At 39.4% G+C, this 25,988-nt stretch overlaps 1 protein-coding gene across 6 annotated transcripts in view; it reads right to left on the reverse strand.

The window, feature by feature from the left end:
* LOC141912561 (1-phosphatidylinositol 4,5-bisphosphate phosphodiesterase delta-1-like) overlaps positions 1–25,988 on the reverse strand; it is a 50,877-nt gene that overhangs the window by 11,151 nt on the left and 13,738 nt on the right. For 2 of the 6 annotated variants that reach the window (XM_074803837.1, XM_074803836.1), the window contains exons 1-2: positions 1,095–2,033; positions 519–680 (exon numbers count right to left, since the gene is read on the reverse strand). In XM_074803837.1, the coding sequence (XP_074659938.1) occupies positions 519–680; positions 1,095–1,629 (697 nt within the window). In that variant the 5' untranslated portion in view covers positions 1,630–2,033. Of the gene's footprint in view, positions 1–518; positions 681–1,094; positions 2,034–3,560; positions 4,050–9,161; positions 9,670–17,950; positions 18,081–20,233; positions 20,380–21,613; positions 21,897–25,988 lie in introns of those variants that run through there. The other 4 variants (XM_074803838.1, XM_074803839.1, XM_074803842.1 and 1 more) reach the window with 4 other exon arrangements.

A 25,988-nucleotide genomic window follows, 5' to 3' on the forward strand; every position in this document is an offset into this window, starting at 1 on the left:
GTTGGATGGTACAGTAGACTCCGCTCAAGTCGGATCTTTTGACTTGAGAGTGATATCTGAGTTGGATGATACAGTAGACTCCGCTCAAGTCAGATCTCTTGACTTGAGAGTGATATCTGAGTTGGATGGTACAGTAGACTCAGCTCAAGTCGGATCGTTTGACTTGAGAGTGATATCTGAGTTGGATGATACAGTAGACTCCGCTCAAGTCAGATCTCTTGACTTGAGAGTGATATCTGAGTTGGATGGTACAGTAGACTCAGCTCAAGTCGGATCGTTTGACTTGAGAGTGATATCTGAGTTCGATGGTACAGTAGACTCCGCTCAAGTCGGATCTATTGACTTGAGAGTGATATCTGAGTTGGATGGTACAGTAGACTCCGCTCAAGTGCGATCTTTTGACTTGAGAGTGATATCTGAGTTGGATGATACAGTAGACTCAGCTCAAGTCTGATCTCTTGACTTGTTCGTGTAAAGTCGAATTGTGACGTCATGAGGTTGATCTAGGTGATACTCACAGATTGGCTGACCGGGTTTACAGCACAGTTTCTTGGCACTTTTATATTCGAGGATGAAATTTTCCGTATGCATTTTAAAGAATCGTGGATGTCGCCCGCCATTTCTGATCTTGGTCAGGAATCCTCCTTTACTCGCGAATTCAACGGCTTCATGAGCTGATACTGAAAATACAAACCATATCACATACATATATACAGAGAAAACTTTTCAAAAAGTGATTTTACAACGTTCCAGGACCACAGTTCTTGGTTTGACTAAATGCGGATGTGTCGCCTTGCGATCGGTTGCAACTGGTCGCAAATGAGCGCTTTAACCCCAACGAACACGACGCAGAGAAACTACGGAAACAGGAAACAGAAACATGTTTCCGATGTTTCCTCGTGCAACTATAGTCTCTTTCAGTCGAAAGAGTAGTGTAAGTCGATTGCGACTGGGAAAAAACACCAAGAATTGAATTATTACATCGCATACCAGCAAAAGTATATTTTCGCTATCAGTAAACTCTGATTCAGATATCAACCGCGAACTGTGGAACTGGATCCTGAAAAATAAAATATTATTGATAATCTTATTACAATGATTATAGTAATCACTGGACTGTGATAAGTTGCTGTCCAGGCGATGAAATACGAGTCCATTTTCGACGGTTTTTATCGCCGGTTTCACGTTAAACAAACTCTCCTCGTCGCTATCCGTGCGCAGTATTACTGGCGGTCGAACTGCCAAACCATCGCTCCAATATCTATTACTAAAATCAGTCGGTTGCAGGCGTGAGAAGTGATGATCGCCGCTATCACGCCGCCTCAAATACGATAACCCATCGTTCCATTTATTACGAGTCGAATCAACTTCCTTCCTCGCATCTACACGGTGTTTAGGACTGGAGGTATATCCGTTAGTTTTATTGTTTATATTGCGCGTGTTATCGGACTGAGCGACGGGAACAAACGGACGCCGATCTCCTGATTCTGAGCTGGTTGTTGTTGTTGTCACGTCGATGTAAACAGTCACTTCGATTGACTGATCGATTTTCCGCTGCCAACTCGTGCCCGTTACATTCAAACATGGTTTCAACGACAGATTAATCTCACTTTCATCCATTATCATCATTCACTCGTCGATAAATCAATCAGTAATCCATTCCAGTCATCGTCCATCGACGAATCTTATAAAATAGCCATTTTGACATAAGATCTAGAAGTTAGGAAAATGTGCATAAAGGAAGACAGCATTTCGTCGTTTTCTTATAAATCAACAACTAATCCATTTCGATCTTTATTAATCCACGAATTTTGAAACGATAGCCATTTTGATCTCTAAGATTTTAGAAGCTTTGTGATAAACGACCCCCAAAACATTTCGTCGTATCTTATTTCGGCATCATAACTCAATATTCCAACAGTTTATGATACTTTACAATATCCAGAAAGGAAGGTGTAATTGCTTCAAAACAATTACACATATTCCCACAGAACGCGACGTTTTGATGACGATTTTTCGCTGCGAGTGAAACAAAATTAGTTCAACAAATACTTAAACAAATAATTCATATATTTCACGACGATACAAGTGTAACATTCTGTATTTGACAGTACATACTGTCACTGTGTATAGAGTAGTATAGTACATACTGTAGCAGGTTCAGTGACTCACTGAGCGTTTTGTCGTCGTCGTTCCAATCAAATACGTTTTTAATTTTTGAAAAGAAAGTTGTTCTCTTCAAAACAACTTTTTGTTTCTCATTCAGTCGGATGTCGTCGTGACACCCGCAACGCCGTAGAAACTAGTTTACATTTATACTCAGGAGTCCTTTTGTCAAACCCAGAGACGACATTCTGATCATATCCATTTTGTATTCAACACCGATCGAAGTTTTTAATCAGGTTTCTATTAATTCTATAATTGACAATTCGATATCTCGATATCTCGAATTCGATATTGTCCCGGTTTCGCTATTTGGAAATAAAAAAGAAATAATTGCCTATGAATTAATCCATTTATTCTTAATATATTCATCAAATTGCTCACGACCAATTCGATGGTTGTTGTGGTTAATGACTATGCAATTCGGTTCCTTATATGATGAAAATAAGCTGGAAAACAGATTCAGAATCGGGGGGCATGCCTCGAACCACTAATCGCTGAAACAGCAGTCGTCGTAGAATTCAGGATTTACGATTTGATCGGAGAATTAGGAATTAACGAACGAAAATTGAATGATTTAAATATGATGATGACGGGTTTTCTGCAAAGCCATTCAGGATGATGGGAATTGTAGTAAATTTAAATACCGATTCATAGAATAAAATGCATTGACAGATTCGAACCTAATATGCCACCACTGTGTAAACGTCAAATGTGATTCAGCTCTGAAACCGAACATACGCGGACATACAATCAACAAATATGAATTTATCCATTTATTTTGGCATTCAAACATGATTCTGTATTGTCACCACGCTTTGATTTGATCGGAGAATTAGGAATTAATGAACGAAAATTGAATGATTTAATAAGAGCGCGTAAACACGACTGCCAATTGACCTCGTAGACTGTTCACAGAAAATGCACACATAAAAACGATGAGTATTTTTTTCGTGATAACTAGACCAACTACAGCAGCACTATTAGACCAACTACAGCAGCATTATTAGACCAACTACAGCAGCATTATTAGTCTATTATGTTCAGTTCTATACAAACGGGCCCACGAAAAAATTGTCCGTGCCAAGAGTATAAGAGAACGTGAATGAATTATGAATGAACGAAAAATATGTTTGATACCAGTTATTCTTTAATACCAGTTATTATTTCTCAGCAAAAAAATTAAAACCCATTTCGCTCGTTGAAACTTTACCATCACTTCCTATTTGAATAGATTTAAAAAATATTTGCATAGGATAGAAAACTAAGAATATTTTGGCAAAATTGTTTCTATATGAGTTGCGCGGTCATAGCTTAATTTTTAAGAAGAGTCTAAGACCATGTTAGATCTACGAGTCGAGTTTTAACCGTGGAAATGGCTCCTGAAGTCATCATACCTTTTTTATCTTTAGATTGTAAAACCTTCTTTTCCGTTTCGCGTTCTTCTGATTTTGATTTATTCGCTGATTTTCTATCGCGTTTCAACTTTTCCATGTTCGAGTGTTACGTATATATATATTTATATTTGAGCTAATTCACGGTGTAACAAATTCACGCTTAAATCCTCCTCCGTTCTCGACACTTTTAGACCTTTACCAGACTTCACGATGCTGGAGACACCGGACCAAAAGGTTGCTAGTACAGAACACGAAGAATTCAAAAATTCTGAATTAAATTTAAGTTGGAATCAGCTTGTTTTCGATCACTGAAACCGTAACAACCGCAATTGTAACTGAAATCTGCGGAATTGGGTCCAATATGTTGAAATCCGTCTCTGCTTTGTAATGCACTGCCCAGACTGCTACCAACTAATCGCAGTAAATATTACTTATATATATACCCAGCGATTAAACACAGTTTTATGTATCTGTGTCAATCTCGATTTTCCCTAAATCAACGTCTATAATTCCAGACAATATGTGATCGAATACGTAATTTCGGCGTTGTTGCCTGGACCGCGAATTATCAACAAATAAATGCAAACACCCGCTAGAACAATACAGACATATTATCTATTATTCATATCGTATGAATAATGATTAGATCGATGATAAAAAATTCTTTTTGAACAAACAAAACCTAGATACGAGTTTTAGTGTAAATAGAAATTTCAATTTCAAATATTTTTAATGACAACACCGTGGATCTATAGGTACAGTGGTTAGAGACTGAGGGGGAGAGGGAGAGGGAGAGGGAGAGGGAGAGGGAGAGGGAGAGGGAGAGGGAGAGGGAGAGGGAGAGGGAGAGGGAGAGGGAGAGGGAGAGGGAGAGGGAGAGGGAGAGGGAGAGGGAGAGGGAGAGGGAGAGGGAGAGGGAGAGGGAGAGGGAGAGGGAGAGGGAGAGGGAGAGAGAGAGAGAGAGAGAGAGAGAGAGAGAGAGCCAGAAACGTTGCATCTTTTAAGATTTTGATTTTAACTTTTTTGATAAACAAATATCATTTTCAATTTTTGAAACTTACAATACATTGGGTGTTAATCTGTTTACCTGTTCCTACTATTTTCTGGCTACCATGTCTCCTACAGCCGGTCACCGATCTACTGACCACCGCAGTGACCCCGGCCGAATCGTCGCCTCTGTTTGTCTTCGACCAGTTATTTAACCGATCATCACCGCTACGACAAGTTTGACACCTTCTCTCCGTATCGGTTTTCGGAGTCGCAAAAGTGGCCCGTGATGGCACTGTTTTCTTCGGAGGCGCCCGTTCTAGAAAGTCAGTTCGTTTGACCCACACGTCAGTTGAAGCTGGTTCCTGTAGAGCGGTCTTTTCGGGACATACCACGTACCGCGTGTACGTCATCGCTGGACGAGCCTGATTCGCGGAAGTGGGAGGATACAGCTTTGGCACCGGTTTCGGTGAGATTTCAGCTTTCGTAAAGTTGCCATAGTGGCCATCTTGTTCGGGTGCGCGCACAGTTAGATTGTAGGTCTTTTTTCGTCCCATTTTCACGAGTCTAATTATCCGAATTCAAGTAAGGCGGCCTTCAGTATTAATCCGTCACAGCTACGGCTTAGAACTCTAAAATCGATCTATCATCCAAAGTGTTCGTACGACAAACGAATGAACTTTCGTCTTAAACTCCGTATAAATTCATCAAAAGACTCGATAATTATAACAGTTCCATATGAAACGTATACGCACTGGATATCATAGAAACCACACCCTTAATAGACAACTTGGTGCTTAGAATGTATACCACCAGAAGGTCGACCTTATACTTAAAAATAACCTAAAGTTCACTTCTTGTAATACACTACACTGTTTCACCAGTGGGCCGATAATCCAGTTCTAGTGTGAAAACAATGAAACTGTGACCGGGAGTCATTGAATTTGAACTTTCTCATTTGCTTTTATGCGTTAGTGTTCTCATTAAAGACCTCGCGTCTGCGTTTAACGTTGAAAACAATTCATCAGCCCGTAAAACGTAAATATAGCTTTCTATTCCGACGAAACGGGTACGAAAATATCCCCACCACAGGGATACCACTGTTCCGAAGTTAACTCTCCCTCTCGCAAGCTCCCGGCGAAGAAGATTCGATTTCTTACATGTTTTTCGACAAAATGCCAGTATCGCTATCCCGAACAGCCTCTCTTCAGATCAGCATTACATATAATCACATATACTGCAAACAGCAATATTTTATATTGATCGAACGTTTGGTGTCCGATCACCGACGCAGCATTTCACTCGAGACATCCGCAGTCGATATACGTCACCAGTTACAGCGTACAACACGACAGCCGAACTGTCGAGTTCGACAGGACTGTGACAGAGTCGTTACTCCAGCCTCACAAAGAAACAACCATAGCGATAACCATCACATAGCGAATTACCATGGATAAGACCGCGCTCTGTGTTCGAATTCCCGCACGAGAAACAAGTTCCAAATCACATTAACTACTAGTATATGTAATTATATCAATGAAATTAGCCCGATTCGATGTATAGATCCTCCGTCGTCAGAATTCTACAAATATATCACGGTAATGGCCGTTTGAAATCCAGCAGTGTCTGAGCAGTACAACGAGCTGAAGCTGGTGATGAGCTCGTATAGTGAGAGATGTTGAGTAGTATGAACCGCGCGTACAGAAAGCTACAGACGAACGTCACTACGCGTAGTACATGTTTCAGATGTTGTTAGATACTTGTATAACCAGACACAGCGTAATAGACTATCGTGTGCTATAAACTCATCAGCGAGTTGACAACCATCTGGATGCGTGTGACAATGTTAGACTTTGTTTAGCTCTTAAACCCGACGGGTGTTTAAACACAGAACAAGGGTGGTGTGAGTTTTTTCTCGGAGGGGTACGTGTGCGAGCGAAAATATATTTTACAAATATTTCATGAAGCGAAAATATCCATTAGACTCGTCTTAAGTTGGTTATAGTACCATAGAACCATGAGCTTAGACTGGTTTTAAATTGTTAGATTGGCTATAGAACCAAATTGAGCTAATACTGGTCTTAAGTTGGTTATAGAACCAGACCAAGTTTTTTTTGGCTGAATCTGAAAAAAAAACTTAAAACGGTGTATTTCAGCTTTGGTTCATATGAAACTTGAACAAAATATTGGAAATGAAACTATAGCTTTTTAGTCATAACTGTGATGGGATCGAGTATGAATGGCGCAACACGTTTTCAAACTGCCGATGCATGTAAAAAGTCTATAAAACAAAAGCCTATTGACTTTTTTCCGATGTTTCACCAGGATCCCTGCCGCGTTTCACAGCAGTTACCCGGAACCATCCCATCTACCGAAAAGATTGAGTATCAAGCTGCGCAAGGAATACGACTGCTGTCATTGTCTTTTCGAGAATGGATTCTTTAAGATTGGCAAGAAAAAGTTTCCAATATGTCACAATCCCCCGGCAGTGCTGCAGCTTTTGCGCTTATTTTTCGGAATATCTAATTTTTGCTGATGACCACAAGTCTCCTCTTGATGGTCGTTCGTATTGAGGCCCATCGGGCCGAGAACTGATCAAAACTATCACCGCCGATATTACCGCGCAGTGAGTGTTATTAAGACAATTTCACCTGAACAAATCATCGAATATTACTGCTCTATGCTTTCGAATAAATAGCGCAGTTCGACAAATGCGCTGTCACTCACCATGAAGTTGTCGAGTATAGTTGTCCTGTTGATGTTGGTTTGCTGCGCCCAGGCGCGTTGGAATTGGCACAGACCGAAACCGGCATGTTCGGACATAATGATACGTATAGATGCGTGTACAAATGCTACAGGTAGTAAACTCGACATCACCAGTCTGGAAACCGATATCAACAACGCACTCGGGTCGCCGAAAAGATTCACAGTAGGTATTTTTGCGTCTTTGAGGGTTTTTGTGCACACGTCCTGCCGGGACGGGACAGAGGGCTCATCAGATGAAGAAAAATCCCGGGAAGATAAACTATAAACTAAGAGAGTAGCGACGTTTTTACTTTTATTCTATTATATTCCGTTTTCAAAAACTAAGAGTTTGAAAATGGCTCATTGAGAAATAATTTGAATTTTAGATGGAATCATTCGCGCCCTTTTGCGAGAAAGGTTATCGGGCTTGATATTCTAAATGGCAGTTGTCGAATAAACACTATAATCAGTGTATACTGTAGATAAATGAAGAAATCCCACACTTCGAATTTAAAATTATACGATCAAAATTTATTATTATGAAACCACAACGTTTCGGCCGTTGACTAACAGCCATCATCATTCCACCTGATGATGGCTGTTAGTCAACAGCCGAAACGTTGTGGTTTCATAATAATAAATTTGATCGTATAATTTTAAATTCGAAGTGTGGGATTTCTTCATTTATTCTTAATGGCCTTAATGAATCTTTAAAATCATATCACCATTAAAAATAGACGAAAAAAACTCCATTAGGCCACGGAAACCATCCCCTGCATAATGTATGGTGAGGCTCATTTGACAGTAAATATTATAAAGATTCCTATTCGCCGCTTCGAATTCAGTCAAAACGTAACTACCGGCTATGTTTTTCTGCGTTTTCTTCAATGATCGATATTGAGCAGCTCGGCTTCAGACGCTGTGCCTCCTTCAAGCTACAACGACCCACGAATAATTTAGTCGCGGATATTGATCGAATTACAAACCGATCACGAATTTTATTTTCTAGAATTCGCGTTTTCTCAAGATCGTGAAAAAAGTGTCGCAATGGCTCCAGTGCGATACACAGACGAATAATTGTACGTCGACCATGTGCACGGGCACGATAAACGCCGGGGTTTTCAACTGCCACATTTACTTCAAACTACTTCAGATGTCGGAAAGAGCTACAAACACCGAATACAAACAGCCTATTGATAACATCAAAGACGCGATTGATTTGGGACCGGATCGCGAAACCATCATCAACGAGCTTAACAAGTATAGAGTGTTAGCGAAAATCCTATCAGCCATCCGCTAAAAAATATATTTGAAGAAGGAAAGTTGTTAAAGAATATATTCTTCTAAAAGCGACTTCACTTTCCATGTATTTTAGTAAAAGAAAAACAACATCTTCGAACGTCTTACTGCAGTAAAATACATATAGACGTGTATATTTACATATATGTTGCCTTTAAGATATATACGTGTACTATTCACTCATCTATTAAAATGTTGAAATTTACGTAACGAATATAGATTTTAGAAAAGGATTCCATGAAGTTTCGGTAATTGAAGAATCGAATTCAAAATGCTGTGACCTCATAAAAACGAATCAATGTAACATCTACATCCATTTTATCACGTAATAAGTTATTGCATTAAATATTCGACAGTATACCCCTTCAATGAACGGTTTTATGAAATAAGTGGAAAAAAAGCCTAAATGAAAAGCTTGTATTTTGATCAGCTAAACCCAAAACACACGAAGCAGGAAAATCGTCTGCGTTGGGCTTTTTACATCTGCGTATTTCATCATTCAGTTACCATTTATCTATTGTTTTAGGACTTGAAAATAATTCTTTCTCATCATTCACACGATTGACTTACCGTCGTGTTCACCGTCCGCGATGGCACTGACGCTACCCTGAGAATGTCGCTCGTATCGAGTCAGATAATCCGACAACAATCTCTGATAGTGAGTTTTATCCGTATTTGGGGAGAGATAATCCCCGCAATTCGGTAGGATATGATGCGCATCCGGCCGCTGTTCGTGTTCGAGAAACGGTTCGTTCTCACCGGAAATCGCGAATCCGCCATTATCGATGAGAGTTTGTGGAATGCGTTTTGATGACGGTGCTGTTGTTATCTTCGAGGCGGACGGTTCTCGTAGAACCCAAACCGGTTCGGAATCGTTCCGGCAACATTCGCAAGGTTTATAGCGAGTTTTAAATAAAGCTCGGTCACCGGTCATTCTCAGCATCGATGACGAACTATTAATCCGATTCCTTACTGAACAGTCTCACGACGCATGATTCTCAAAGTCACCGTTACGCCTCGATTTTAGCTGCACTTTTTGATGGATTTTTTCCAGAATATTTTTTCCCGTTCGGTTCGCCTAAATATACACGTTACAATATACGTTACGTTACGCTAAACTTTAAACAACTGCTTATACGCAAAAAAAGAAAATCTAGCTGATTGATTTATACTTTACTTTACGACTTGCTGAACTAACCTGAACTAACCTGAGAGAATCTGAATACGTTTAAATGCTTATCTTTTTATAAATTCATAATGAATGATTTACAGAATCATACCTGAACTTAGGAAACCGAAACTAAAAGACACATGTATTCCAGTGATAATGAGTTATTGAGAAGAAGCAGACTAAAATCACACATTAATGTATCCTGAACGAAATATCCGTATGAAATACGATTCAAGCGAAATCCAACAATCTGAACGCTGATTCACTCAATAAACCTTCAATTTTACTTGAATTTTAAAGTCTCTTCAAAATGTGGGATTAATCTCAATTAGATATTTTCGTATCAAAAAGATTTAAAAGACTAGACGCGTCTACGACTGTATGTCAACTGTCACTGGCGTTTCTGTGCAGTAATGTTATTATTCCCCCGATACTTCACCGAATAACTGAACTTCCAATAACGGAACCATAACATTTCCGAAACAAGCAGTCACCTCTCAACCCTCTCAACACACACATTTTAATGTCAATATTCCAATATTACAATTTCTGCATTTCAAATACATTTAGAAAAAAAACTGAAAAAGCTGATTATCAGTCACAATGGTTTGACGCATGCAGTTATGTATAATTGATGATTTTAGATTTTCCATACACGACTGTGGTCAGTATATGTTAATGACAAGAAGTCACGACTGCCTGGGTTGATCAAGAATTAGAAGTTAAAAACCTATACGTCACGAAAGATTTGGTTCATCAACTTATTAAGCCGGTGATGTGCAAAGATGTAACACGAAAAACATTTTTGGGAAGAATTTGAAACGAACGACATCATGTTTTTTGTTTTGTTTTCTTGTGTCTCGCACTCAAAAACGGTTCTGTTGAAAAACGTGTTTTTTTACCGCACGTATCACTTTAAATAGGAAAATATATCCGACAATTCCAATTCGACAAATACGACTATCCGACAGGAGTTAACTATTCAACTATTTGTTTTTTTTTTCCACTTAACGAAGGAAATATGCCAGAAAATCCGAGAAGTCATCCGGCATCAAACAATCATTGGTTTTTTTTTAAATTCCATACTACCACAGTATATAGACTCGCGACAAATTATTTAGTGTTCAGCAGTGCATTAATGCATTCGATAAAACTAGCAAGGCTAATTGACTGCATCATACTCAGTGGTCCATCCATGCGACTATACCCAGATATAGACCCGTCATCAGTGTCCTCACAGTTACAAACCATTATCACATACATAAATCTAATTCGATATTGTATGACGGCGACGCGATTAGAGTGAGATCCGTTCCATCACTTCCCATCTGTGGATAACTAAATTATGTCAATATTAGGGAGTTTATAGGTACTCGCACGGGTACTCAGTAGCGACATTACTCACTTATATATCATTACTCTACTCGCACGCACTAATTTAATCATTTCGAGCGTTTTTGCGCCGCTTTGGTCCCGTTTTCTATCGCGAATTTGATAAATCCCTATAGTGTTAGCCGTAGTCGCGAGCTGGATGGTCGAAGCCTCATGAAAAACTTCACCACCGCCGCCGCGGGAATTCAAGCATTATAGATCTCAGTTTCCGCGACGGTTAGACATTATGCGACTCCATTTGCATCAACGTTTCATCTCGACAACCAGCGCTATTCGTTAGAATTTGTTTGAACAGTTCGGTATTAAGATTTGATGCGAGGGTCAAAACATCTGAAATGAACTTATCTTTCGTCCGACTTTGGAAATACTGTAAAACGGGATCCAAATCCAGTTGCAATGTAAAATTCTAGGTTGAGTCTGACTCTTAAAACATCGGAAATTAACTAATGTTAATTCTTGACTCTTGAGTCACACTTAGGAATAAAACTCTATGGAACCAGGTTCTACCGGTTATTGCGTAATCCATCCGTGAATATTGATTCATCCATATTGTGAAACATTTGTCTTAATCTCCTCTGATCGTTGCGTTAATCCGATATTGTTCGTATGTGTATTACACACGTTTCACGCGTGAAGTAAAACGATAAGGCTAAGAAGTGATAAGAAACCTGTACCTTTATATATAAACTAGTTGTAAAAACAATTACCAACTCCTCAGCGAACAAATCATCGGTGATGACGTGTATACGGTCGATTTTTACGGAAATCGACGAGGAGTCAGTTGTTACTATTTGTTTAGTTTCGAACATGTTACAACAACGAGAACTATTTCAACAGTTTCCACTAGCGATAAAACACTGTAAAATACACAGTGGAAATGCCCGTTATCCCTCAGAAAAAAGTAAAAATCGCCTAACTTCGTTACGAACCGCTTTTGAAGCTGTTAGCACTGTATAACGATATGCCACGTCGGCGTCGGCGTCGACTTTCGTAATAGTTTTCACCACAATTCGATATCGAAAATAGTAGTTTAATTGTAAATGAACGAGAAATCATTAGATTATTGAGAGTATTTTGATAATTTCGGTAGCGATCGAGTTCTTATAAATAGTTATGGCAGTCAGATCTGCAAATGGGTCCTATGCACGATACCATACAGTTAACCATACATATGGGTGATTCCTATAATATTTCGTTCATTCTTAAATTTAAAATCCATTGTGGAATTATTAAAGCTATTATTATCACTAAAGCGAAAACCTATTAGACCTAATTATATCAACAGGTGAACAAATACAATAGGGTTTCGCGAACACTTGCAACAATCCCGGTTTCGACAATACGGTTAAACCTACATATTTCTTTCTCTTCTCCGAGATCACAGGAAGCGAGAAGCGGAGCGGGACGTGGGATAATATTGATTTAACGAAAAGCCATTTTTGCACGTGAAATATCTGAATTTTAGTTGTATATATATCTAATGTGAAAAAAAATGTTCATTTCAATGAAAATTTCAATAAAAATGCCAACTTAAGAATATCCAAATGAATTAATATTGAATAACGTAATTCGGCTAAGTAATATTAATGTGAGTCTATTTTCTATGGTCGCTGATTCGGGCCACGCCAAGATTTTCGATCGCGACGACAAATTTGATAGCGAGAAAACAAGAAACATTTCTTCATTCTATTCGTATTTTCATAAATCGTCGTCTATTCTTCGGAAGAATGTCAGCGCATAAAGGTGAAAATTAATAGACAAACGTGCCTCGCAAAATGCCCTCAACAGCTTGACATTTATATGCCGCAGTTAGCTTATAAGCGGATCACATATGTTCAGGGTTTATCTATAATATTCAAGGAACTGTGGCACCAGTTGACACGATGATATCTAAATGATTGAATTAATCTCTTTGACAGAGAAAATGAAATAAAAATGAAGCCGCACTGAAGTATAATCATCTACCCTATGAATATCATATTTATGCATTCGTTTCAGGATATATAGGGATATTATCATCGCTTCATACCATTTATCACATGGATATGAATAAATATTGCAATTATTCAAATTTGTCTGGAAAACTATTATTCGGTATATGTAGTTTTGTTGTAATTTGATATGATAGATGATAGGCCCTATTTATCACAATGTCCATACAGTTTAACGAACTGATAAACCTTGATGTAGAAAGCTTCCAACGTATCTTATATAGAGCGAGCGAACATTTTCGGGGTGCTGGGTATACAGGAATACCAAAAATGCTTTACCGAGTAATAAAATGGTACTATCACAAACCATCAAAAATATTATCCTATATATATATAGCAAAAATGCGTATTTTGTATAAAAGCATCGCTTAAATCGGAAAATGTTAGATAAAAACTAGACGAAAATAATAATGTAAAATACGGCGTGAAGTTCAAGAACTAGAACATTATGCGAATTCAAATAAACGAAATTTGATAAGTTGCGTAAATGCGTTTTTATAACGACTTCCTTACGGCAAGTATGCTTACAATTCTCTTTGAGGAGGAGAGTTTTCAAACTAAATAAACATAATATCACTCTCTCACTCTATTACCGCGGAATCGTTACGCGGAGTTTGAGGAGTAAAAAAAAACATCGCACCGCGAAAAAACTGCATAATATAATAATATTACACCTCAAACACCTCTACTGGAAAATGTCTTTTAATCTTGCTGCCACCAAAAAAAAACACTTTCAAGATGCTTTTGACGTTTTTAACGTCGTTTCTTTGAATTAAACCGGATACAAACATGAAACGAGAAACATTAATTCGCTAACATTAATTTGCACGTATTTTTTTGGTTTTCTCCTTACCGCACACCGTAAATAAGACACAAACAATGAACACTAGTTTTCCGATTGTTGTGCACGGAATATGAAACTGAAATGCTTTCATCACACGGGTTTATGTACCGGATGTATGCGGCCAGTTTTAGGCACAAGCTCGAACTACCGATCACACAATCGATTCTTTTGCGACCTCGAATTAATTACTCATATTCTCAGCGATAAAGAGACTCTGAATTGAAAAAAGCCCTAAATAGAAGTCATAATAAAAAACTAACCTGCACCTACGAGCTGCTATTATAGTGTATCCACATCGAAAAAAATTAATGAATTAATATATATCCCTTTAAGCTTTTACACTCTAATATATATATATATATACAGACCCTATCGAGTATTTCCACCTGGTCATCACGGAGTTATAGAAAACATTAGCAGATGAAGCCTTTAGTATATATTGCCTACGTATATGATAGATCGGTTCGCAAAACGACTGTTTTTTCCACCACGAGGTCGCGTTCAATGATGTACGCGCACCGTAGCTGAAAGGCGACCTTCGCGTCCAATCTGCTACCGCGCTTAATTCGCTATTGATCTCATATAATAATCGGAGTCGTCCCTCCCTCGCCCGTCCGTCGCACCAGTCAACGGAAAACAACGACATATAAACACATATAAACACACACACACACACATGCGCGCGGTCTAAACACCGACTCGTGTGAATCAATGATACATATGTTTCTGCAAGTAGTAATAATATAAACGTCGATAGGAGCGGGATATCTCACGAGAGAGATCGAGAAAAGGCGCTATGTGATGAGCTTCATTAAGATATTAACGCGGGAGACGAGCCGAGTGGCAATCTTCCGTTTTATTACTAGCTACAAAATGTTTGAAGAGCGATGAAGAATCCATTCTCGAAGTGGTGACAGCGCAGTTTCACCAGGAACTACAGCGACCCCCATTCAATTGCGGGAATTACTGAACATGTAATCAAACGATCTTAGCTTCAGTTTTATCGCTTGTCAATAAAATGGATGTCGCGCATGTAAAACCCGCGTAGTTGTAAGACATAAGTAGCCTACATTCTTTCGCAACTATCTAGAACCCCCCAAGAATTACTTCACCCAGTCCTGAAAGTGGCTGGTTCGCGGCAGTCGAACACGCCACTGTAGTGCTCACGAGGGGGTTCAACTTGAACTGACTTAACCCCTGATTTAGGGGGTGGTCTCGGGGGTCCGGAACCCTGCCTTCCCATTGAAGTTGCCCTCTTCGTCGAGGCAGAGAAAAGCAAAGAAACTTCCTTTCGGAAATTGCGTATAATTCGGACGCAAAATGATCTAATAACGATGGTTGGACGCCGATAGCAGCCTATGAAATGGCTGCTTCAACTGATAGAATTCATTTTCTTTCCTTCTGGTACCCGACCATACAATGTTCCTAGATCAGCCCATGCCCATGGGCTGCAATATAGCGATAGTCAACACTATAATTCGCAGTGAATAAAACAGTAATCACAATGTGTCGTAATTAAGACAATCTCAGGTTTCTGATTTTTCCACCGAAACTTGAACGAACGAAGACTGACGTTCCATTTCGTCATTTCGAAATAGTGTTGATGTCATCGGGATTTAATTTTGCTCATGTACAACATCACGACGACGCTGTCCGATAGAAAGAAGAGTTGATTCAGTAAACATTCCGATGTAGCGCCAGGAGTGACTGCAGGGAGGTTATTGTGTACGTGTCCTGCGTTACCGATCACACTAAACAACAACACGACAAACATAACAGAATGACGTTACAGGTGAACACACGTGACCTGGGTACATTCGTATTTTGGGATTTAGAAATTGGCCAAAGGTTATTGGTCGACGGTTACTCAATCGGTTTTATTCAGCGCTGGATTGATTAACCGGGAACTTTCGTGGATGACATTATCACTGTTCCCCAACCCCGCTCCTACCCTTGACACTGTTCCCCGTTCCCCGTGGAACGACCCTTGTCGCTGTTTTCCCGCTCACCGCGGAACGGCCCTTGTCACTGTTCCCCACCACGTTCCCCGTGGAACGGTCCTTGACACTGTTCCCCGTTCCCTGTGGAACGGCCCTTGTTGCTGTTTTCCCGCTCCCCGTGGAACGGCCCTTCGTCGCTGTTTTCCCGCTCACCGCGGAACGGCCCATGTCACTGTTCCCCACCACGTTCCCCGTGGAACGGTCCTTGACACTGTTCCCCGTTCCCTGTGGAACGGCCCTTGTTTCTGTTTTCCCGCTCCCCGTGGAACGGCCCTTCGTCGCTGTCGCTGACTTATATTAACGTATAGCTACGTTCTCGATCGAATTGAACAGCCGGAATTAGATCTTGATGAAATCATTAACTATATTCTTACCGGTTTTGAAATATCTTCAATATACTAATATATACTTGACTTAATAAATTTTACCAAAATATATTTTGTACGGAAAGTCATTGTATGTATCTTATCTGTCTAAGCAGTTTTCTACATGATAAGCGTCAATTCGCGTTATAGATTTATCAATTTACGAGGAATTATTTATGAGAGTAAAGCTATGCGGTAAGATGAAGATGTTATAGAGAGAATGGGATGGATATATCGCGTAGTATATCAAATATCTACCCGCGTACAACACGTGACACGACTACAAATTCAAACATAGAACAGATCAACGATAAAACGAGGAAAGAGCTTCGTGAAATGAGGACGTTATTGGTTACAGTACGATATTCAACTGGCGATTATTAGTATGATCACGGACTCTACTAAAACGTTTTAGCGTCCATGGTATGATCGACATTACTTGAGAACTGCGGTGTTTCAGCATCAGGTTCTAGAAGACTTCAACAGCAAAGCATGGATTCATTCGTTCCTAGGTATATCCGAATCTGACAACCAAACGACACGCGCGTGCCTGGTGTCACCGCGCTCACCTGGTCACCGTTAGACAAACTTCCGAACTGTGTCTGTCGCCAGAGCTCACTGGTCTAGTGGTTAGCACATTAGCGGTTAGATCGAGGTCCTTGGTTCGAGTCCTGGTCAACCGTTATGGATGGGAGCGTTTTTTGTTTTTGTTTTGGCGAATATTCATATTTTTGTGTGAAAACTGCTACAGCGTTTTAGGCAGAAGCTGTCATAAGATGAACAATCATAAGGTTTTCGCCATAATTAATACACCAATGCCATTACCCAGTGCACGTGGAGGCCTACAGCTGGCGCGCGTTTAAGATGGAATATTCTTGCTAATCAACCGATTAAAACTCGAATCAGCTGTGAATCCCATAATATGACACAGTTAATAGTGAATACTCACGTTCAATGAACCAATCATCGTATTGTATCATCACTTTTTATTTTTAAATATATATATATATATATATCGATGACACACGTCGATGAAATATCAGCAGCTGAACAGTGTATGGTATTAATATATTAATTAATACAAATGTTTTGTACCGATTTATTCCTACGGCTGATGATGATTGCACACATGTGCTTTTCCTGGCATTTGAATTTATCGGAAAAATGTGTCGCAGCTGTCAAAACGAAACAAAACAATGCATTGTAGCTGACTTCGAATAAAATCCTATCAAACAAGTGACATTTTCATTGCATCCATTTCCATAGATTGTGTGGGCTTAATTCGACTCTGAACCCAGTTCCACCAGTTATGTGGCTTTAACTTACTCTGAACCCAGTTTCACAGTTATGTGGCTTTAACTTTACTCTCAACCCAGTTCCACAGTTGTGTGGTTTTGATTCAACCCTCGACCCAGTTCAAGATTTGTGAGGATTTATTTTGACTCATAGCTTTGTGGGTTTTATTTTGACTCTGAACGCAATCCCACGGCTTTGTGGCATCGATTTGACTATGAACCTAATTTCAAACTAATCACTGATATCAATATTATCTAATCCAACCGATCAGTTGATTAAGCACAAGAGTTTATATCTTACCGACTCCTTCCGATTGTATCGTAGAAGATGACGCTGATTTTCGATCCCAGTTATCAAAATCGTGTCTGTTGTTATTCAACCCGTAACGCCGCGCCGCTATTCCGTTTTTGAGATCCAATAAATGATTAGTTTCAAATAGATTGTCGTCGTTGTTACGATGGTGATGGGTGAGAGGGCGGATGACCGGTCGTCCGGTGCAGATCCCGCCGGGCCAGGTATCACTAGCTCTTCTGCAGTATCCAACGTCACTATTCACAATACTCGTCGCTGTTTCAAATCGAATATCGTTGTTTGCTATAAGTTTTTCAGGGAGACCCAGACCCGACCGTCGCCGATTCGAAGTACTACATTGTAAAACCGTATTCCCGACGTTATAGACATAGTTCCTATAGGCGACCTCATCGAAAATCACCTTCGGGACGTGATTTCGTAAACATCTCGATTTTAAATCCGATTTTTGATTAGGTTCGGGATTCGGTCCGTTAGGTACACGCGTCGGTTCAGCTGTAGATGCAGTTTTCCCGTGGAACAAGTTCGCGCGATTCGCTCTGACGGAAATCCCCTGAATCGATGACGTCACTGCGGGAATTTCGGCGACTTTCTTCAGATCAGGTCTCAACAATTTGCCGGCTTCGTTTCTCTCGAGGTATGTCTCCGGACGAGTGAGCGTTTCGTACTGATTCCTTATCGCGTAGCCTTTAGATTTACGGTTGAACTTCAGCGGCATAGTTTTCATAAACAGCCACCGAGGCACATTTAGGCCCGCGTCCTTTAGGCCTGTACACGTTACGGTATCGGTTTGTTTTCGAAAGAAGACAGTAAAAATGCTTCCAAAACGGGATTTGCCCTCTATCAATCCAAAGCTCACGCAATCGCCGGAGAAAACAAACCCGATCTTCGATAATCCATAGATTTTCTATATGCTAGGTGTTGATTGAGCGACCGAGACAAATCACACGACAGTTACAACGATGGATTCCTGACGACACGAAACTTAAACAGCGCCGCGTAAAATTCCGATATTTGTTGATATGAAAATGCGTTTTATATCATAAGGTTTTTTATCTCGTATAAAACGTTTGACTCTTAAACACTGGATGAATACTTTACATAATATAACTATAGATGTCAACACGTGTGCGCCTCCTTAAATATGGATCGAATACTTGGTTCGCAACGGATCCCGTTGTACATTATGTACAGTACACAGGAACAGGGACTATAGTTTACAGATTTTCTTTCATATTTGCGTAAAAAAATAAGGCGTATTGCTCTATTTTAGAAACTATAAAGTGAAGTACCTTTATTAACGAAACAAAAGGTGACACTTAGGTAATGAATTCTATGTATGTATATATAGGGGAAGGTGACGGCGGTTATTGAGGTTGTTGAAATACATATATACATCGCGTCTGAAGGATTTTTATGTCGGAAGCATCTGCGACGGGACTCGATAACACGACGCAGCTGTGTGCGCCGTTCATTCAACTTATATCGTCGAATGAGAAGAGAATGTGCAGAAGTCGCCTCATAGCGCGTTCACTCGTCGCGCGGGCGGTACCGTCAAAAAGAAACGGCTACTTGCCACACTCAAAAAACGTGGAGAAAGATTATTTGTAAATACAACTGATCAAAATCCACTTTGCACCGTACATTCAACTTCAATGGAATGAGAAAAAAATAAGACTTCGCGTTGACCGTCTTGTCGCGGGATATACCGTCAAAAGAAACGCATGTAGCACATAGTAGACTGTATAGCCACACTCAAACTTCAGAGAGATTTGATCAAAAACTGACCAAAAAAACCCACTTTGCACCGAACATTCAACTTGAATGGAATGAGCTGAATAAAGTCTTCGCATTTACGTGTTGGGATATACCGTCGAAAGAAACGACCGTGACACAATATGCGATTCATCCAATAGCATAAATCAACAAGTTTCTTTTTCAGTTTTGTTCTAACACGGGTTAAGCCACAGTGACAACTCTGTAACAGGGGTAAACCGTTGTTCGAATAGCTATAGACCCAAGATGGTCTCAGACTATTAGATCGGTAATAGAACTAAGGTGGTCTTAGACTGGTGTTAACGGGTTACGGGTTATGCAACAGTGAAATCTATATTATGATAAAGAGGGAAACGGCTATAGAGCTAAGGCGATCTCAGACAGGTCATAAATCTAAGAAACTGCAGCCTCTGAATGTCTGTACATACCACAGCGAACGTCACGTACTGTTTATTACTGTTTACCCGCAGACGATACCACGCGCGTATTGGTAATTACCTTCGTAGTCGTGGTCGATTAGCTGATTACTGTCCGGTTTCACCTGACTCGCATCAGAAAGCGTCATTTTCTTCCGTTTCGAAGACATAACAATTGCTTATATCTACCGGGTATCTATGCATTAATACTCACGACTATACTGTGAAGAAAACGCCTATACGATTGAAAACGTCTTATCATTCGTGTCAAAGATTATAATACGAGGTTTTTTCCGCCGGCCGAAATTATACTTAATCGAGGGCGGTTAAAGTCTAATTCAAAACTAAAGAATCGCTCTGAATAATATGTACTTAGAAGTTCGGCTTCTTAAGAAATTATGTTTATCTTATCTTGTTTATATTATCTTAAGTATTTACCTTAACTAAAAAAATTCGTACCTTCGAAACAAACATTATTTAAGAACCGACCCCCAATACAGCCTATCAACAGCCTATCACCAGCCTATCAACAGCCTATCAACAGCCTATCAACAGCCTTTCACTAGCCTATCACTATCCTACCTGTCTTACTGTTAACTAGGAAAACCACGAATAAAATTCAAACTCGGGAAGATACATAAGAAAAATCCATTGCTATGCTTAGTTATAATTAAAGACGTTTTTAACGGTAAACTCGAATAGTCACGCGTCGAACTATTGATGTTGTCTATCCAAGTCGTATATTGCATGACTTTGATGTATATATTCAGCAACAGCTTGTTCAATTTCATTTGAAGAGAACTCGACTCAGATCTTTTCTGAAGAGCTTTAATTAAACTATTCACGCGGCGGAAATTGAATTTTGTATGGATATCGCCGAAAACTGGGACTCGGTCTGCGCTGGCGCGCTGCAGATTCATTAGTCGAAACACGCACGGAAGTCGCATCACACAAAACCATTCAATCCAATTCATTCTTTATTGACGCCGCTCAATATGCCGTTTCGTTTGACCCACAGAAAGTTGTCCATGCGCTTTGAACGCGAACTCATCGAAAACAACTTGCACCGTACGTTGACAGGTTTCAGTCGGCAGCTGGTCCGATTTCGCGCAGCGAGCGTTCATAAAGTAACGCACCCAAAAATCTTACGATTTTATCATCAAATTTTCTATACGTTTTGATTCACACAAACAGGCGATTTTTTTAGTTTGATACATTTAAAGTACAGACATAATCACCAATACATCCTCACGTGAAGGTACGTAACTTTCTCCCGTTACAACCCTCAGCCCCTCAGCCCCAATTTCCGGGTAACGGGTCCGTGCCAAAAATTAGATCCCCCTCCTTCCAAAATAGCTACGAACGTTTTGGACTCTCTCGTAAAATTCGAATCAATTTTCGAGATTTAAATCGCAACAAATAATACATGAATCGGTTACAACTACACAAAATAGACTCTTACCTTTCGAATCGACGCGTTTGAGTATTTTGGTGCCGCGTCGAGTCGACCGGCCGCTCTTCCTTTTGAATAAACTCCCTCGACTCAACCGTCTACCAGCCGACGAGCGACGTCGTTTAGTCGACACTGGGGGAGACGGTTCCGCATCTGAAGCCTGTATTGAACTGGTCAGTCCTACAGACTCACTCGCCATATTCAGCGGAAATATCTACCAGACGGTTGTCTATACGTTTTAATTGATTCTTACTAGTTTTTTTCAAAAATCGAATTCTCGCTTCTACAAGTTCTACAAAAACAGAAAATTAAAATCAAAATGGTGAATGTTTGAATCGGAATAATTTGGGAAACCATCGCGATGAAATTTGCTTTAGAATTAGGTCCGTAGCGTGAATGATTTTGTTGGCGATTCTTAATCGTCGAAATGTGGACCACTTTGACAATAACCCTGTTCTCAAACACATTACCACCTGATACTTCTATAAGCCCGCCGCACACAGCATAACATTCATTTCACCAAAACAGAAAACACGTTTTTCACAAAGAGTTTTTTGTAAAACGTTTTTCTCTCTAACGAAAAAACGTTCAACGCACACGACACGGCATAACAAAAACCCCGAAAACGAGGAAACGGTTTTTTACGTGCCGTCTGGCTATAGTTGTAACTAAACCCAGTGCCGTGTTTTAATTTGACACCATCCCCTCGACGAGTTCCGAAACGAATAGTTGAAACTTGTGTTTATCGAATACACGGTTTTGTCACCACCCTATAAAACGATATTCATACAGATACAGACTTTGCTGATTCACTGAGAGATCAGGTATCATCGGGTGTATTTATGATGCATGTGTGTGACATGTTTCATCCGATAGTAAACAGAAATACGACACAACCGATGAAGAACTAAAAAATGTATATTTCAGCAGTATGCGATCATACATACATACATGCATTATACACTGTCGGCAACAACGCTTTCAATAGATTAACACAAAAATAGTGTATAAGCAGAGATACAACAACTAAAATCTGTTTTACTGACGTTTTGGAAAGATTTCTTCTTTCCATCTTCAGATATTGATGAAAAATAAATGACTGGACAGTGTAAACCTCTGGACCCAGTTCCACAGTCAAGAGTTAGAGTGAACTCTGAGTTAAAATTAGTTCATTTTCAAAGAGTTAACTCTGAGTCAAATCTTAACTCAGAACTGTGGAACTGGGTCCAGGAGATGGAAAAAAGAAACGTCAGGATAACGTCAAGATTCTAGTTGTTGATTCTTCATTTTTGCGGTATCTTTGTATACGAAAGCTCCTGCACTTGTTCAGCAGTTTTTGTTGTTGTTGTTGTTTTTGTTACAAATTAAAAAAAATTCTTAAAAACATACAGACCGATTTCACGTTTACCTGAGCCACAAATCCTCGATTTCTTCGGCTTCGTTGTTAATCTATTACGACAACAAGTTCTATATTATGAACAAGGAAAGAACTCCAAATATTGAGACAAGGTCAAATCACTGGTTTCCAATACTGCATGATCGATATATTCGCCAATAAGTACAAATGAAGATATATCTAGGTTTGACCGGTTTTGATTCAAGAATCAGTTTCAAGCAAATAATCGATAAGATTATCCCTAGCTTTTTAGCCTGAATTCCTTGAAATAACTGAAATTCTCTTCGATCCAATATAAGGAAGGTTTATATCATCAAATCAATCGACAGAGCGTCTTTAAAATTCCCAAACAACAACAGTACTCATAAACAAAAAATTTGAGAAAAAGGAAAAGCGGTGATTGACAAAAATCAGATTCTACTGATTTTGTCGGTAAATCCGAAAAAAATTTAAAATTCAAAACGGTATGAACAGTGCGTAGATTTTCTTCTGAGAAATCCAATTCCTAAATAGAAAACTAAAACAGTTTCTAGAAATCCAAGTGAGAACGAATTACGAGAGAACAGTTTAGATATTCCTACGATTCGTAGATGAGAGAGAAATCGCCAGTTGAAAACAGATCTCCAAGAGACTAACGACACCGTCTTCCGACGAGAAATCCAATTCGTGTAAATGTGAAGTGTCTATTGCAGCCGTCTGAAGTAAGTTGTACTCCTGACGTCACATCCGAGTGTCATATTATACAACACATTTATATATATATGTATATAGACATCCATCTTGTCATAGTAGACGAGGAGAAGCGAGTTAATATGTCACCTTACTGTCGTATAAACGGTTTCTATCTATCAACACGATGATCAATACACATAGTCAGAGACAGGTATAAATATCATCGCTGTTATCCTCGGCAGCAAATAGAGATACCGCTTGATAGAGCGAGACGCGGCAACAACTAAACTTAAAACATCATCGGAAAGTCATCAGCCATGTTTTATGATCGGTATAGAGTGACATACACTGCGCGAGAGAGAGGCAGAGCTTAGCACGATTTTCGTTAATGGGAAAATCACCGCCGGCTTTACGCCGTTCTATATATAAACGACGCTATTGATTCTTCTCGGTTCGATTCTTCTCTGTGACGGTGGTGACATTTAACTTTTACCTCTCTCTCCCCTTTCTCTACCTTTGTTTCTTTCGCAATCTCTAACCATCCCCCTCCACACCTTTCAGTTGTGGTCCTCTGCTCTACTACACGACGTTCGAAGCGTGAGATATGATTTATACCGACCGCGGATTAAGTAATAAGGTGATTAAGTCTCTCCGTGTAGCCGCATGATCTTGTTTATTTTCCTTTCCCCCCATAACCCTTACCCTAATCTTAATAATAATGTTCAATGATGCAGCATCTTATTGGAGAAATAAATTTCTATCTTTATATTCTTACGACATATGTCTTATCTTATGTCTTGTCTCTTAGCTATGTTAAAATCGTAGTTCTTCGATTTTACCACATTTCCTCATTAACTGCGATGAACACAATTTTTTGTTTCTTTCTTCTTATTTTCAAGTAGATTTCAATGCAATTTACAACATCACTCAGATATTGTTTATCGATATACAGCCTCACCTTGTTTACGACAAGACGATACTGTCCTTGCAATCAATCTATCTTACCTTGTTTATTGTTAGTATCTCTCATTTTGCCTTGATTAATGTAACCAATCCCTCTATATTCCTTACCTTGTTTAGAGTCTATCAGATTAATCCATCTCACCGGAGCACAGAACGCCCGCGTATTTTATATATATTTGATGAGTTGCTGTGATTTAATGGAGTTCCTAAATATAGCTCGACGCGTTACAGGCCCCTGAAAAACCTGCCAGCATCGTCACCACCACCGACAGCAGCGGCAGCAGCATCATCATCCAGCTACAGACTACAAGACTCTGGAGTCTGGCGAGTAAGATCGATTTGACTGCTGAACGAGTGAAGAAAAATATCTGAGGAGTGACGACGACGGTGCGTAGGTCACGCACACACTGTCTATCCAGGGGTTCACTTCCGGTGTGAATTCTGCCGGGATTTTAGAGTGAAATAAATGTTTTGATAATTTATCCAAAATGTGTACAAGTAGAACGATAACCACACTCAAACGTGGTGAACAGATGATAAGATAAAAACCCACTATTTACAAATTAAAAGAATTCTAAAATCGAGAATTCATTTATTGATACAATCTAGAATATAAGAACACGACGTTTCGACTCACCCAAGAGATCATCATCATCAGGTGTATTTAGATTGTATCAATAAATAAATTCTCGATTTCATAATTATTTTAATTTGTAAATAGTGGGTTTTTATCTTATCATGTGTACAAGTAGTCTCAACGCGTAACCGAACCTTTATTATGCATCAACAATAATTGTAATTGATTTTTTTAAGGAGGTAAGGTTGGTAGACGTGGATTTTGCTTTCAACTGAGGCAGATTAATTTCCTCTTTAATAAAATTGTTAGTCCTCTTTACTATTAAGTTGCTACAGAACTTGTTAAACATGACAAATATTTTATCAATGCACACAGTTCAACTCGATACCTCATTTTCCTCACAGAATTTTGACTGATCAGATTCAGTATCTAAAAAAAATCTATTCGAACACGTAGGAAAATATTGTAGGAAAATATCATCAGAGGGAATGAGATCGGGTGATCCAGTGACTTAGATTAATGTCATTATAGCTTTTCGTTCCATTTCAATATACCATCTTCGAGCAAACTTCCAGATCTACCCACCTCACCCCCCCCCCCCACCTCCAAATGTATCATATATAGTTAATGAATAATTAATCTTTTCAGTTTCGGTGCCATAATTTTGAAACATCCTGTATAACTTGTGATGTGATGAATTAAAAAGGCTAATTGCTATGTGGACAGATTAGATGAGTTTAATGAACGACTCAAAGGCCGCCTCGATCCCCCAATTA

This window comes from Tubulanus polymorphus, chromosome 11 (genome assembly GCF_964204645.1).
Source record: "Tubulanus polymorphus chromosome 11, tnTubPoly1.2, whole genome shotgun sequence".
Classification (NCBI taxonomy): Eukaryota; Metazoa; Nemertea; class Palaeonemertea; order Tubulaniformes; family Tubulanidae; genus Tubulanus; species Tubulanus polymorphus.